Genomic DNA, 16,451 nt, shown 5'->3' with positions numbered 1-16,451 from the left:
CACCCTTTAATACACTGATTGCTGAGGCAAGGTGTCACATGTCCATCAGGACTCTAAATTAATCCACATTCATACACCGACAGCGCAGTCTTCGAGGTTATTTTGGGTTCAGTGTCTTGCTCACAGACACTCTGACATGCGGACTGGAGGAGCCAGGGATCAAACCCCCGGTCTTCCTCATGGAAAAAGAACCGCTCTACTTGTATGGAAATAAGCAGCAGCATCTCCTATATATATGGAATGAGGGAAGAAATGCATTTAAAGTCCATTTCAGTGTTGTTGTTGCTGATTCTGGTGTGAATCAATAAGAGTTTGCCAAACAGCTGCAGATGTTAGCATGAGACTGCGTCCTGAGACGAGGGGGTCGGTTATAATGTCCTCTGAGACCATCGTTTTCCCAGCGTCAGACAGCGCCCACTTCGGCCACAAAGGTCGTTCAGATCTGGCCAATCTGAACAGCGCAGTGGGTGTACAGTTGTCCTGCAGGGTATTCTTCCGTATCCAAGGAAGTGGGGCTCTGATTCCGAGGGCAGGTCCAGAAATAGGGAGGATCGAGCCAGCTTACTAACATCCCAGTTCAGAAAGTGGGAAGTCTGCTGCCTGGTTTGAATCCATGCCAGATTTAGTACCCCCATTCATTGTAGTGGTATGCAAAGGGAATGGTGAATTTTTTTATTTAAAGAATTGTATTCAGAATTTCACATATTATGATAGAAATGCCTGTACTTTTGTGTAAATGTTTACGTTACGCTGTTAACAGGTTACGCTTGTGCAATGGCCACAATTATTGCAGACTCGCCAAATCCTATCTCCGTGAGATCAGATTTCTGCTATTGACCTTCAAAAACAAAAGCTCAACTTTAAGGAATGAAATAAGAGTGTCCAGATCAAGTCTGCAAACACGTTTTAAATTGTAGTGAAAAGCTGAAATATCTGCACACGTTTTGTTTTGCACAAGTTACACGTTATCGTTGTTATCTTGAAAATATATTCAGTGCAAAACCGGTTAATTGCAGCCACAATAAGCTCTTTTTTGCCAGATATAATTTGTTTTCACAGATAAAACATTATTTGCATTGTTCAAACAAAGTGATTGCACATTGTATTTATTTTTGTATGCAGCAATCTGGTTTACTTGAAAGTGATTGCATTGTTCTTTATTCTATTGTTTAAAAAAGCATCGATGGAGGAGTCACGAAAGGTTGTTATTGCAATAAAGATTCAACATGGACCTTTTTGGGGGGGGGGGTCCAAATTCCGAGTTCCGAAATTCCGGATTCCGGATTCACAAATAAATACATATAATCCACAAACAAATAGACAAATGCACATAGAAATGCATAAATACATTTGTGAAATGCACAAATATATTTGTGATTATATTTGGGGGAAAAATGTTCTTCCTCCAAAGTGGGGCAATACAGAAAAGGTTTGAGCACCACTGCCCTAGCCCCAACCATTTACCTTATTTATTATACACACCAGTGTAAGTCTGTTTACAGGTCTTTGGGGCCAGATAAGCCTTGGGGTTCAACAGACTATATTTATGGGGTTGTTTACAGTACATTTAGCAAATCGAGATGCAAGACTGGAGTTTGAGTTGAGAGATGATGTGTATGACCGGATTGTTTCTAAAGTAGCTAGTTTACAAGCCAATAAAAACCAAAATCATTGTCAGAAGCTATAGCCTGTGGATTCCCTGTTTGCATGCAGGCCAATTTACATGCACAGAAACCGGAACGCTTCCGACACCACAATCTTGCCGTGATGCCTACAGAATCTGTTTATAAAGATTAAGTCTCTCCCAAAACTGAAGGACCAGCCATACTGTTCAAGTTTCACAAGTGTCCTCACTACCAAGGGTCTAAAACTCAAATGGTCCCCACAAAGATAGACTCGCAAGCAAACATACACACACAATTAGAAGCACAGGCTCAAAACGGTCTCCTTCCATGCTGCAAGCCCTCCTGCAGGTGTGAAAGACAGTTTCCACTCGATAAAATTGAATATTGTGCTTCCAGAACAATTTCATTTCAATCAAACATTCCCATAGAGTTCCCGTTCATTTGGGAAGAGCCAGCGTGTCGATGTGGAGAGGTAATTATTTGCTTGGCCAGTCTGAGCCTGCTCTGAGTCTCAAGGACAGACACGCCTGCAGCTACAGTACCAACCAGCAATGCAGTTACACAACGGAAACAGGCAGTGAATGCGTGTAGAAGTGAGCGTGCATGTGTGTGTGTGTGTGTGTGTCTATGTGTGACATTGGGGCCGTGACTTGAATGGAAGTGTGTCCTTGTGTTTTTGTGTGTATGCATGCAGAATGTATAGCGGATATATGGCTCATATTTTTCAAAGCCCTGTGTGTGTTTGTGTGTGTGTGTGTGTGTGTGTGTAAGTAGGCAGGCACATGCGAGTGTTTGCACACAAGTGATGTTTACATGCCTGCGAGCCATATGGTGCAATGGCTCGTTTCAGCGGGTCTCCTCCTCGGGGAATCACAGCCCCACCATTATGTACACACACAAACACACACATTCCCTTGTGTGTCACTGTAGAGTTGAGGTGATGGGGAGCTGGAAACTGAGGGTGGGAAGGAGATTGTGGAGGAAGGGGGAGAGTGCGGGCGGGGAGGAAAAGAAGGGAGAGCAGGAACAGAGCAAAGTGAAAAGGAAGACAGGAAGAGAGCGGGAAGATAGAGAGAGAGAGAAAGAAAGCCTTTGGAGGATGAACATTAGTCATGAGAAACGACCTGATCATCATAGACAGGCCAGACAGATAATGTTTCACTTTCTGGCCCTATAAAATCTTTTTTTTAACGACAGCTCTCCCCAGACGGCTGCTACCTGTTTTTATTTGGCTCTGGATGTGTGTGTGTGTGTAGTTGAATGCTTATGGTGTAAAAACAAGTAATTTAAAAAAGTCAATAAATGGGATTGTGTGCTGCCATTTGCGTGTGTATGCACGCATGCTTGCATGTGTGAATGTACACAAACAGGATGATTATCAAGTGTGAAGTCTGTGTGAATGGTATTCCATGGTGTTGTTTTCTTGGCGTTTGTGTGTGTGTGTGTGTGTGTGTGTGTGTGTCTGTGTGTCTTGCCGTGCAGCCGTAAACCTGTTTTTGAGTGATGGCCTTGCACTACCGCAGCCAGGAGACCAATAACAGGACAGCGGCTCAAGGAGGCTTCTGCCAAGTGACCAATGATTAGATCCAACTGAAAGAGACCAGAGCCGAATGGCACGTCATTCCACAGCTTCAACCCCCTCAGAGAACCCTTTTGCAAGATCATGTATTTTCATAGGCCACTGCCCCCCGAGAGAAACAGTATGATTGGGCTTTAGTTTTAAGAAGCGCGTAAAGAGCTTTAGCTTTGCTCACACTGCTCCACAGAAACCCTGAGCAGCTCCACCCAGTACAAGTGGCCTATTCGGCACACACGGCGCTCTGGTTTGTGTGCACTTGTAAAACAGAGAGTGAGATGGTGTATGTTTTGTTCCTGGGAAAGGTTTTTTTCTTTATCCTACACATGCAATAAATCAATTTCCAACAAAACACCCACTTCCAAATATCTCACTCCCACCCCCTTGCTAACACACACACACACACACACACACACACACACACCACACACGCACACACAGCGTTTCATTGCGGGTGTTTAGCGGTTTACTCTTTGTTTATTTTTTCGAGTTGTGTTTGGGCAAGGGTGCATGCTCTGGTTGGAAATCTTTAAAGTGTCTTTTATTCAATCAGTCAGTGTTTCAAGAAGAAGAAAAACACTTGCTAGATTTGTGCAATCTCGTTTCCGACTCCCCTGCTCTGTGACCCTTTATTGTTTCTTTGCCTGAACGATACTGCTGCTTGTTTTCGTGCCTCCTCGCAGACCTGTCTAGTGTATGTGTGTGTGTGTGTGTGTTGCTAAAGAAGAGCCCCGTGTTTCTTGCAAGCAAAATCGCCCGCATTTACCAGCTATGTTCAGTCGTGGAATAAAATGAGTCCCCACACGAGGAAAGGAGGGTGGGGGGGGTGGGCTTGGCTCCGAAATCTGCGGGGCCAATTTATGAGCAACACATCTCCTGTTTGTGTAATCCACAAACTGTCCTCGGTTCTATGACTTATTGATTTTTGCTCGACTGGGCCTCCTAAAGCATCCCTCCCTTCCTGTCTGGCGGAGCAGAAACACACTGCGTTCCGGCTATGTGGCTCGAGGCCCATCCTGATGGTCGTCAAAAAGGGGGTTGCTGGGGAAAGGTGAGGGAGGCTGTGGCTGGCTGCTCTGCCCGCTGGGTGCCTTGGGCATCTGGGTGGAGGATGGCTCCCACAGGACCCAATCCCAAATGATCATAGCTGTCTATGAATAGCTGCTGCATTGCAGATGGCGGGGAGAAGGTGGGAAGAAAGTGTTGTAATGGGTGAGTAAATGGTTTGTGGAGGAACAAAGAGGAGAATAAGAAGTGTGTGTGTGTGTGTGTGTGTGTGTGTGTGTGTGTGTGTGTGTGTGTGTGTGCATGTGTGTGCATGTGTGTGTGTGCGTGTGTGTGCGTGTGTCTGCATTCGGGGAAGACAATTTCATTTTCAAAGACACTCAACTCCCCCACTTTGGTGATACGAAACCATGCCGGCGTTTTTTCTCTCTTCAATATCATTGCTCATTGCTTATTGCTGCACGGTTTCTAAACAAAGTTAGTGATCGTCATGGGCAACAAGACAGAAACGAGACCCGCGCGGAACGTGAGCGAAGACATCCAGACGGGGTGGGAATGAAGATGATAGAGAGGATGAGCACCGCCTTATTCAATTTCGGAGTTTTGGATGAACATGCATGCAAGGAGTTCTACTGCCTCCAGAACGTGCACACACACTCCTTCTGACCCATATGCATTGGCCGACACACACAGTCACCAAGAATTGGATTATTTATTACCTATAGACTGTATCCTAACCTCGACAAAAACTCATGAACCTAATCCCGATCCCAATACAAGCCTTAACCAAAAACCAAGAAGTAACCCTGAAATGTAATGCTTTACAATGTCTTGGGGACATAACCCAACTGGCAATTACATTGATTAATCTGATATTTGATAAATCAGTTACTATACTCTCGTCTTTTAAGAAAATGTTTTCCTGATCCGATGTGAGGTTCTGGGACGGCGATGTCCATGTGTACAGATTGTAAAGCCCTCTGAAGCAAATTTGTAATTAGTGAGAATGGGCTGTACAAAATAAACTGAATTGCAAAAAATAAACTTAATGTTCAAATTCCAAAACACAAGGACACTCAATTTACAAAGGTGAACAGAGGAAAGCGGCAAACACTTCACACTGGAGAAGCTGGATCCAGAGAATGTTTGAAATTCATTTTTGTATGAACCGATCAACTTGTTTTTAATATTTCAAGCAAAAAAAGAAAATGCCAACATTCACTGGTTAAATTCTCAATTCTGAGATGTGCGTCGCTGTCGGACTGTTCATCGACAAAACCAGCAATTTGAAGTCAGTTGTTGGCAAACAGACATGGTTCCATCTATAGGCCGTTATTGATTGATTGTCCGGCCTGTGAATAATAATGATGATAATAACAATAATGATCATTCCTCTCTGCTACAAAATGCCTGTGGTCTGTAGCAGACATGTGACATTAATGTGTCCTTGTGGCAAATGTTTGCGGTTTAGTTTGTGCATCTGGTTTGAGCTTTGGCACTGATGTTAAAACTCTGTGCAAACCTCCCTCCCTCCCTCTCTCTCTGTATATACTCCGCTATATTCCGCTCAAAACATCCAGTCGCGGTTAACGGGCGTGCGGTTGCCAAGAGAGGCGCGCGTGCAGTAGCGTACAGTTATAACGGGAAAGCGGCACGGGCTCCCCCCGCCATTTCATCATGCCGAGCCCTGGAATGTCGAGTAGCGGTTCGGGCTCTTCCTCGCGGAAGGAGTTCGATGTGAAGCAGATCCTCAGGATCCGATGGAGGTGGTTCGGTCACCCCGCGGTCCCTCCGCCTCACTCCCCGCCGCTTGGAGACTACTTCGCCGGGCGAAGAGCAGGCGGCAGCTCCGGAGACGGAGCTTCAGCCAACGCAAACCCCGGCGCAGGGGGTCACAGCGGGCTGGTGGCCAGCGGCAGCGCCGGGTCTAACCTGTGTGACGGCAGCAACAGAAAGTTTGCTAATCCGACGGGGAGTCGGGGCGGACCGGGAGGAGCTGTCGGAGCGACGGGGAGCTCCTGCACGCGCTCTTTCAGTCAGCCAGAGTGCAGGAGTCCCGCCGCCGCGGCGCTGTCGTGGGTCTCCCCGCCGCCTCAGCGTCGTTCCCGAACCGCAGCGAACATGGAGCCCCCCGGCGAGGCTCCGGTGCCTCAGCAGGTATCCGAGTCAACCGCTCCCGTCGGGGTCGAGGAGGGGGCGACGGCGGCAGCACCAGCCGCGTCGGGCACTGAGGACCACCACCAGGAAACCGACTCCAGCTCGTGCAGGTAGGAGGAGGAGGTGGTGGTGGCATGTCTGTTTGGGACCTTGTCGCTAAAACAAAAGTTTCGGGCAACATTTGGACTGAATAAAGTCAGTGAGATGCCCAGAACACACATACGACTTACAAGTTATGGAGGTGTTGAGCATTCACCCGGCTGAGTTTTGGCGTTTACAGAAAAGCAAATGTTATAATATATCGCATTTAACTGCCGTCTTCGTGTTGATAAGGCATTACGTTTCCACTTAATCACCATCACTGGCAGGCGAATACGCCCCCGCTGAATTGGTAAATGAAGTGGATTCGCCAAGCAAGAGACCCGTGAGACAGCAGCGGTGCAGGGTCACCCGTTCAGGCTGCATACAGATAGACAGAAAGCTGGAGGAAGAAGATGAGGGCTTGATACATCTGGGACGGCATGTGGTCCACTGATGTCTCCCCTCAACCTCCTCATGAGGCTCCATTGACCAGACTTTTGTTCGAGGACGCAAACGCACCCCCTTGAGAACACACATGGGCTAGTCCGATTAAAATGACCAATGTGACTCCAGGACTGAGCTCCGCATATATGCTACATACACTGCACTTGACGTTTGTATTGTTTTGTCTCGGCGATGTGGCTCCTATCCAGCTGTTGCGATTTAATTAATGTATTGATGTGATGCAGCGAAACATAGCAGTTGGACGTCTTTTACAGATTATGATGTTTTTTTATTAACATTGTGAACCAGCGGGGAAATAAATGGATACATACACAGTGTGTGTATGTGTGTGCGTGTGTGCGATGTGTGTGTCATGTGTTACTACACTGGCGTAATGATGCACCTGAAAGCCATTATTCTGTGTTCCCAAGACCCACATCAGAACATTTCGATCATTACCACAGTCGGACTCACACTCAGAAATATGGTCTTAAAAAATCTATTGTTATGCCAGGCTCGATGTCACATCTTCAGTGATGATGGGAGTCCGGCAGTGCTCCCACAGAAAATTACTTCTGCTTAATAGTACACAACACACACACACACACACACACCAGATTCAATATCATAGGGCAAGAACAACATTATGATGTGGACCTGCGCCAAACTGGACTACCCATTGTGCATGTCCACAGATGTAAGTCATGTCCCTGCACATGTTAGGGTCACAGAGATTGGTTTCTGCAGCATTCTACAGTATGTATAGTGTATGTGTCTGTCTGTCTTTATGTCTGTATGTATGTATGTATCCGTCCCCTCCCTCTGAGTGCCCGTGTACAGTATGATGCTCCAAGAACACAAGTGGCTGAATCCCAAGTGGGATCATGGGAAGGGACGCGTGCTGAATCCCAGAGTGGCTGAAAGGCTCGGCTCCACTGATCCCCCTCCTTTCCCTTTTTACTTTCTCCCCCCGTCTTTTAATCCTGGTGTGCCTCCCTTCTCTGCCTCCGTCCCGTGTTCATCTCTGCCCACCCTTGTCCATTCATTTGTTCTTACTTTTTTCTTTTTTTCCTCCCCCTTTTCTAATGTGTTGCAGAAAACAAAAGCGTTTGCATGTGTGTATCATGAGAGGGGGAGTTTACATGTGACCAGGCAGGCACTGTGGTGGCGGTAGGATACGAGTCGTATATCAGCCCACAGAACCAAGATTCATTTTCATTAGCCTAATCAGGCTGGATACTTAATCACAAGAGAAAGAGAGGGAGAAGGAGAGAGAGAGAGAGGGAGAGGTGCAGAGGTTTCAAAAAATCTGGCTGTGTTGATTCGGCCCATGACACACTCTCTGTCTCCACCCCCGCTCTCTCTCTCTCTCCTTCCACCCGTTTCTCTCTCTGTCAATGTTGAGATGCCTGCCAGGCTCAATTAAGGGGACTGGAAGGCAACGTTCCCCACTTCAAAGTCATCTTCTCTGGCAGTATTTAGCCACGCCATTCGTTTACACACACACACACACACACACACACACACACACACACACACACACACACACACAGACACACTAGAGGATAGGAAAGCTGGCCAAAACGCCTCATTGGAGAGTTAGATTGGTATGGGAAACAGAGGCAAAAATGGATGATGGGACGATGGCATGAGGTGGAATGAATTGACTGATGGATTAGATTAGATGCAAGAGTGACGACGAGAGTAGAGGACAGGCAGAGGTAAGATGACTCCTGTTATATAGCTCAGCAGCAGCGCGCACACACACACATGAGCACACACACTGAAGGCCACAAACACCAGCGTTTTTCTTAGAACTTTACTTCACGGTGTTTGAGATTATTTTCAAATTCAGGTTACATTTAATTTCTAAAGGCCAAATTAGATGAGGAGGACGAACCGGAAAACCTTTTCTGTACAGCGAAGATAAACACAAAACTAAACGAAAAGAGGACACTCGATATGCAAAAGCGATCTCTGCATTCTAATCCTGTTCAAGAACATTTAGTATTTATCTAAAATCATGTAGAAAAGCCTCATTTCCCACGGCGTTCCTACAACTGGATGTCTGTTTATTGCTGACAGAATATTCATGAGAGAAATTGTAATTGAGGGTTTGATTTGCAACAGACCCCCCCCCCCCCCACACACACACACACACACACACAGTTGCACACACACGCGCGCACATACACACCGACAACCCTAAAAGAGTGTGATTTCTCTTTACCTGCAGAGTTGAAGTGATGTCATCCTTGGAGCATCACTTCATTTATCTCTGCACTGGAGGGCCAGTCCTGACACTTCTGCTGCTACATTAAAAAATGTGGGGCCCTGACTCTCGTTTGGGAGCCATGGCCGCGATGGCTGATAATTCACCGGGCGGCAGTACTTTCGGAGCTTGTCCGGCTCACACGGGAAGAACAAGACATCGCGTGGGCTACGACACTTCCACCAGTGAAATACGAATGTTGAGGCCATCCCGGCCCAAAAGCACTTCTCCCTGTTGTTGGTGAGCAGATTAAATCACCGCGCATCCATGGGCTCGGCTCCCACAGCTATTTAATTGGCAGCTTCACTTTTAAGTGGGTTACATTTATCTGCCCATTTACTCCCAGGAATTGGGCCATTACAACGCTTTTAGGCTGCTACTGGCGACACACAGTAACCCCGTTGAGAAGTGAAGGGGAGAGCGAATGCGCGCGTGGAAATGGCGCAAAGAATAAAGACGGCACGCGGGTGACACGCAGCAGTATGGAGGACTTAGAGTGACTTAAGTATAAATAAATAAATGCATGAATAAATACAAGAATAAATGGATAAATGTATAAATAAACACAGGAATAAATAAATGCATAAATAAATAAATACAAGAATAAATGTATAAATACATAAATTAATAAATATAAGTTATAACTCAACAGGACATCATTAAATAAATGTATTTCTGTATTTCTTCATTTATTTATATCTCTATTTATGTGTGACATTTGTGTCCGTACATTCAAATGAGCTGGGGCGGTCCAAACCTCATTGTTAAACAGGATTGGTCAAGTCAGGGAGCAAGACAGAAGCAATCGATCCCTAGCACTTGGACTAGACCAGGGATTCCCAAAGTGTGGTGCGCTGTCTCTAGGGGGTGCGCGAGAGGAAAAATGTAATGGCGGTCTAATAGTGTAATAATTAATATTAAACATTCTCAGGGCTCTCAAGTGTCACGCATTGAGCGTGAGACTCAGTGGCGTCCCTAGGCTAAAAAACATCCGGGGCTAAAGCCCCGGATGTTTTTTAATTAGCCCCGAATGTTAATAAAAAATAAAAAAAAGATTTGGCACACAAGTGGTTAACACCTCCAGGTCGCACGTGACGTCATTCACCCAAAACAGCGGAGTCAGGCTGGCAGCAGGCGCACGTAACAGCAAGCTGCTGTCTGAGAGTGTTTCTATGTCTACAAATTTCGCTGCTTCACTCTTCTGGGCTAAGCCCAGCGCCGCCGCTCCCATAACGCGCATCGCTCTGCCGTGTTACGCGCTGACACATCCGCGCACACAGGTGAGCACACGCTCACTAGCACCCCCCCCGTCAACAACTCTTCTCGGAGCAAAAAAAAGAAAAAGTGTGGGGGATTGGGGGTGCGTGAACCCGGTCGGGATGTAGAAGGGGGTGCGTGGCCTAAAAAGTTTGGGAACCCCTGGACTAGACGAACAGTGCTTATAATGCATTCTTGTCTGTACATTCTAAATCTACGACTGTTGTTGAGTCACAGAATGTAATTTAAGGATATTTTCAGCCGAGAAGTTAGTAGTTTAAGCATCAAATCTGTGGTCGGTTTATCGAGATTCAGCCTAATAAGGATATGCGACGGAGATTTGAGGTCCTGCTCGCGGGACCTCTGAGCTCCGGGCGCTCAGCGCGCTGTGTGGCCGCCGAGAGCAGCCTGATCTCGGCAGGACTTTTTTAAATGCTCCGCTGGCTCTGACGTCTCCGTAGCGGCTAAACATGAGATATAATTAGGTTTTGGAGGATCTAAAGAGCACAACGAGTTTATTATTTATTAAAAGATAACGTTACGTCAATTTGACTGAGGGTTAAGATTCATAACTTCATATTGTAGCGACCCTGGGTCAGGAAAGCTACGAGACGTATAGTTATTACCGTTTATTCGTAGCCTACGCCAAACAACAGTGAACACCGCAACACATTCTACTCCACTGTAAATTATTTTACAGTGAATAATTGGAGTAAATTCATGAGCAAGAACAGTTGATGTGGTGACGTCACAAGACCAGAAAGACCGTCCTGCGTCCTCGAGAGTCCGGACTCCCAAGACCAGACTCCCAAGACCAGTCTCCAAAGACCAGACTCCCAAGACCAGACTCACAAGACCAGACTCCAAAGGAACACGAGTCTGTACTCAGTGTACTTGGAAATGATAACCGGCTGAAGTCAAAAAGCTGTCTAGGCTAACTTCTGCTCACGGTGAGCTGAGCGAGCCAACTTCAGCATCATGTGCCAGGCAGAAGTAGTAGAGCATAACACACCAGGTGCATCAAACTCCTGTGACCAATCATGCTTAGAGGTTCGGACCGCCCCAGCTCATTTGAATATACGGACACGTAAATGTCACACATAAATAAATGAAGAAATACGTGTGGACACATAAATAGAGAAATACATAAATGTAGAAATATATTTATTTTATGATGTCCTGTTGATTTATAACATATTTATTCATTCCTGTATTTATTTATTTATTTATACATTTATTTAAGCATTTATAAATGTATTTATTTAAGCATTTATACATTTATTTAAGCATTTATTTATACATTTATTTAAGCATTTATTAATGTATTTATTTATTTATTTATTTATACTTAAGTCATTTGAAGTCCTCCATACAGCAGCCGGTGTCGGATCTGTCTCGTTTGTCTTGAACAAAACCGAATCGTCCCCAACGCCACGAGCTCAAAACTTCTGTCTCCCTCTCTTTGTGTCTTCACGCTAGGACGTCCAACAGCAGCGCCACGCTGTCCTCTTGCGTGTCCATGGAGCCGTATGCGTGTCCAGAGGAGTGCACGTTCACCGCCTTGTCCCACGCCGACGTCACCTTCCGCAAGATGGAGGGCTACCTGAGGTCCCGGCAGCTGTGCGATGTCGTGCTGGTGGTGGGAGACAGGCGGATACCTGCACACAGGTAGGAGCGAACACATCGCGACGATGTCACGCAAAGCATTAGCGGCAAAGTTGATTACAGATAATCCATGCGTGCCACCAGGGCTGCATGGCTAAACGTCATCCATTAATCTCTTAGTTATGTTTCGTATGAATTCATTCTTTGAGATGAAAATAATAAAAAAACCTCTTATTCCTAAATTCTTAAAGCAAAGTTGATGTCTTTTTTTAATGGCATGTTTTGTCTGAGAAGAATTGAAAACCTATATGTTTTCAATTTACAATGCAAAACAGAAAACCCTTTTCACATTTGAAAAAGCTTCAAGGAGTTACTGTTTGCCAATTTTTTTCTCATGACTAAATACAGGATTTGTCAAAAATTTACATTGAATTTCCAAAATATTTAAGTGTAATTTTAGCACTGCACATGATAAGCATTCCTCACCAGTGTAGAGCAAACTCTGTGAAGCAGAGTGAAAGATTTGCTGACCGCAAACTGTTTTTGCATCATTCGGGGAAATGAAAGCAGAAATGTAATTAGTTTTGGGATAATTATGTTTATTTTGGGCCACAAGTGTAAACAAACGCACACATGAGTGTTGGAAGAGGGGAGATCGAATCATCCTTCAGACAGAAGATCGAGTGATTCAATCCCTGGCTCAACCAGTCCACGTCCACACTTCACCCCAAATTAAATGTTTAGCAATGAACATAAAGTGCCGCTGAGGTAGGCGGGAATTTCATTAGATTTGCAGGTTGTTGGTCATAAACCAAAGTCAAGTCCATTGCAATTATATAGCCTGGTACTACAAATTCTAAATTAGCCTCCGAGGGCTTTAAAATCTCTTCAGCGTACAAAGGCTCAGCCATCGGTGTGTGAATGGGTGTCCATTTACCAATTATATGAAGCATAAATCCATCCGGAGCTGTAAGAATGAATGGATTAGCTGATCAACATTCAATTAATCTGCAACTATGGTGATAATCAATCGTCACGTCATCAGCAAACAATACCAAACAAAACAGCAGTTGTTCGACTTTGTGTTTTGGTCTGTTGGTCGTCAAACAGAGCAACGAAAAGAAATGTGACGACATTTCATAGACAAAACATTGAATCCAAAAAGCAATTAATCGATAATGAAAGTAATTCAACTTTATTTAGCATGTTCATCACAACATATTATGCACACACACACCTACACACACACACATGATGACAGTCACACTCTTGAAAGTCCCTTTTTATTTTTGTAGTCTCTCTGCATTACACATAGTCAATTGAGCTTATGAATCATGCGTCAAGCACACGTACTCGTCCCTGTCACCACATAACCACCGCACACAACCCCCCTCCTCCTCCTCCTCCTCCTCCTCCCCCTCCTCCTCCTCCTGCTCCTCCCCGCTCTACGCTGCTCTGTCGCCACTGCCTATCTGGGCATGGGGCCACGGGTGCAGCAGCAGGGCCCATCTGCACATGGAAGACACAGGAGAGCGTCCTCCACCAGCAGAAAGCCTCCTTTTCTCTCGCTGCCTTCCTCCTTGGCCTCACTTGATTTAGTCCTCCAGGCACATATGGTGACAAACAAAAGACTCCACTGTATGAGAACCCAAAAGTGTGTGTGTGTGTGTGGGGGTGGGGGTAGGGGTGTGTGGGTGGGGGTGGGCGTGAGATATTTGGAAGTGGGTGTTTTGTTGGAAATTGATTTATTGCATGTGTAGGATAAAGAAACAAACTTTCCCGGGAACAAAACATACACCATCTCACTCTCTGTTTTACAAGTGCACACAAACCAGAGCGCTGTGTGTGCCGAATAGGCCACTTGTACTGGGTGGAGCTGCTCAGGGTTTCTGTGGAGCAGTGTGAGCAAAGCTAAAGCTCTTTATGCGCTCCTTAAAACTAAAGCCCAATCATACTGTTTCTCTCGGGGGGGCAGTGGCCTATAAAAATACATGATCTTGCAAAATCTATTTTTGTACCCCTTCTCCCCCTTCCCTCCAACCTCCCGAGTGAGCACTACCTCAAACTGATTTGAAGTAATATACCTTACAGAGATATGTACCTCCGTGAGGTTCTACTTAGGCATTCTAGCTGAAAGCTAACACACTCACGGTAACAATGCCAACATTAGGGGCAGGGTCGTCCTTCAATCAGGATTGGCGGTTAGATTCCTGCCTCCGCTAGTCCATCTCAATGAGTCCTTGGGCAATACACCGAACCCCAAAATTGCTCCCGTAGCTGTTCCTTCGGTGTATGCATGTGTGTGTAGAGGTGAATGTGAAGGTGAATGATGTCATGTCGTGTTAAAGTGCTTGAAAGTGGTTGGAAGACTAGAAAGGCGCTGTACAAGTACAGGTCCGTTTACCATGTTCATGTTGAGCAAGTATATTGTTTACTGTTTTCCCCATCAACGATTAGCATGCTCACATTTGCTGTTCAGCAACTGTATTGCTGTATTCATAGTTATTTGGTTATAAAGCAAAGCCGAGTCACTTGTACACAGCGTAATAACACAAATCACATGTTTGCCTCTGGGAGCATTACAATCTCTTCAGTTTATGAATGCCTCTGTCCTTAGACATCTATAAAGGGAACAACTCCCCCATAAAACCTATGACAAGGAGAAACGGAAGAAACCGTGGCAAAACGTTGGACGAATGAAAAATGTAGCGAAGCAGCTAAATAGTAACACACTTGTTATTCCCTTTGTATATAATTCACCCTGAGGGGCTAAGTGGAAACTTTGCCCTGCTGGTGGTGTCGGGGCAAAAATCAGGGGATCACTAAGGTCATTGGGGAACAACATTTCATGGCAGTACTTATTGAGAGATTTCACTTTGGCAAATGTACATATTGCCACCCCTAAAGCCAGCAACGCCATCGGCGTGGCTAAACAAGTACCGCTTATGTATCTGTATGTTTATGTGTGGAGAATGCTCATGCTCGTTGGGTAGGTCTCTCCTACCAGCCCTCCTGTTGTTTTCGCCCTCTCTGTGTTTTTTCCACCTTTATGTCTCCTCACCAAGCGCACTCAACACAAACAGACACAGCGTTCAGTTTCCAGCTCGGCCTCCACTTTCCTGCCTCCGACTCGTCTGTTTCCTGCTGTCATTCAGTCGTCTCTTTTGCTCTTTCCATTAGGGAGCGAAACACCGCCTGCCATGTTTCTGTCTCCGGCAAGGTGCATTTGTGTGTACATAACCCCCAACTGTATATAGCTTACGTCACTCACTGAAATTCAGTATTTTCACAATTTTTAATGTGGGTGTCTTTCTCTCTCTCTCTCTCTCTCTGTGTGTGTCAGAGAAAGATAAGAAAGGGATACCCGACTTGAATACTGGCAGAGCAACTTCCTGCTGACTGTGGTGTATTTTGACATATTTGTCAGTAAAATAAACACACACACACACACTCTTCTTGGTTTCAGGTCATTGTCCCTGTGTCACGCGTTGTAATAAGATTATGCACATGTGCATAACACGAAATACTGTTGATGACAAAGTCAAAAAACACACGAAACAATGGAAACTGAAAATTGTCAGAAACCATTTTCACATGGTGTCAAATGGATTATTATTATCCTCATCAGCCGTATTCAGATCAGGACATCAAAAGACATCAGACTCCATTAGTCACCACTTCATTTGCAAAGACATCTCCAAGAGCAAATGATGAAAAAAAGACTGCACATTAAATACGAGATAACATGTTTGTTTTTTTATACCGTGATGTTTGAGTGTGCGTGTGCGCGCTTCGCTAAACAGTGACGTGGGTAGTGGATTTCTGTGGCGAGGAATTAATTAACTGTCCCTTCAAGAATTACCTTTAAGATGATTCCTTTCTGTCCTTCCTCCGCCTTGCTCTCCATTATGCCATATATCTTCTCTCTCAGACTCTCCGGCCGCTAAATTTCACATTGACCTTCCGATAAGCATATTCTTTTATTTTCCTTTCTCTCTCTCTGGCTCTCTCTCTATCTCTGCTGACCATGAGCTCATCTGCAGTGATTGACAAATTCAATGAGGGTACTCTTTTCTCCAACTGCAAGGACTGCGTGTTTCATAGGGCACGCCGAGGCGTTGTGTCCCTTTTTAGTGTTATTATTGTACGCAAATAATTTAAATGATAAAGAGAATTTAAAGAACATCTGAGCTCTCCATCTTCAATGTGCTCACTTTGTTCAAACATCTGGAAATGCCGTAGTTTGTTGTTCGAAGTTTTTTCTTCTATCTCTTATCACATCTCGACAGGGAAGGAGTATACTTTATGATGATATTGCCATCGAGAGGGGATCGGTATCTTCATCTTCAATAAATGCTTTGTCTGTCAAGCAATAGAGAATAGCCTTCAGATAATACAAAATTAAAACATGTAAGTCTCTTCTTCGGAT

General features: G+C 45.1%; 1 protein-coding gene across 2 annotated transcripts in view; it reads left to right on the top strand.

Annotated features, from left to right (window-relative positions):
- Nucleotides 1–5,886: 5,886 nt before the first annotated feature.
- klhl5 (kelch-like family member 5) overlaps nt 5,887–16,451 on the top strand; it is a 30,487-nt gene continuing 19,922 nt past the window's right edge. The window contains exons 1-2 of one of the 2 annotated variants that reach the window (XM_056409785.1): nt 5,887–6,473; nt 11,897–12,085. In XM_056409785.1, the coding sequence (XP_056265760.1) occupies nt 5,899–6,473; nt 11,897–12,085 (764 nt within the window). In that variant the 5' untranslated portion in view covers nt 5,887–5,898. Of the gene's footprint in view, nt 6,474–10,045; nt 10,441–11,896; nt 12,086–16,451 lie in introns of those variants that run through there. The other variant, XM_056409786.1, reaches the window with a different exon arrangement.

The sequence above is a fragment of the Pseudoliparis swirei genome, chromosome 24, assembly GCF_029220125.1.
Source record: "Pseudoliparis swirei isolate HS2019 ecotype Mariana Trench chromosome 24, NWPU_hadal_v1, whole genome shotgun sequence".
Taxonomy (NCBI): Eukaryota; Metazoa; Chordata; class Actinopteri; order Perciformes; family Liparidae; genus Pseudoliparis; species Pseudoliparis swirei.
The sequence above is the reverse complement of the archived record's forward strand: the minus strand, read 5'-3'. Positions and strand labels throughout refer to the sequence as shown.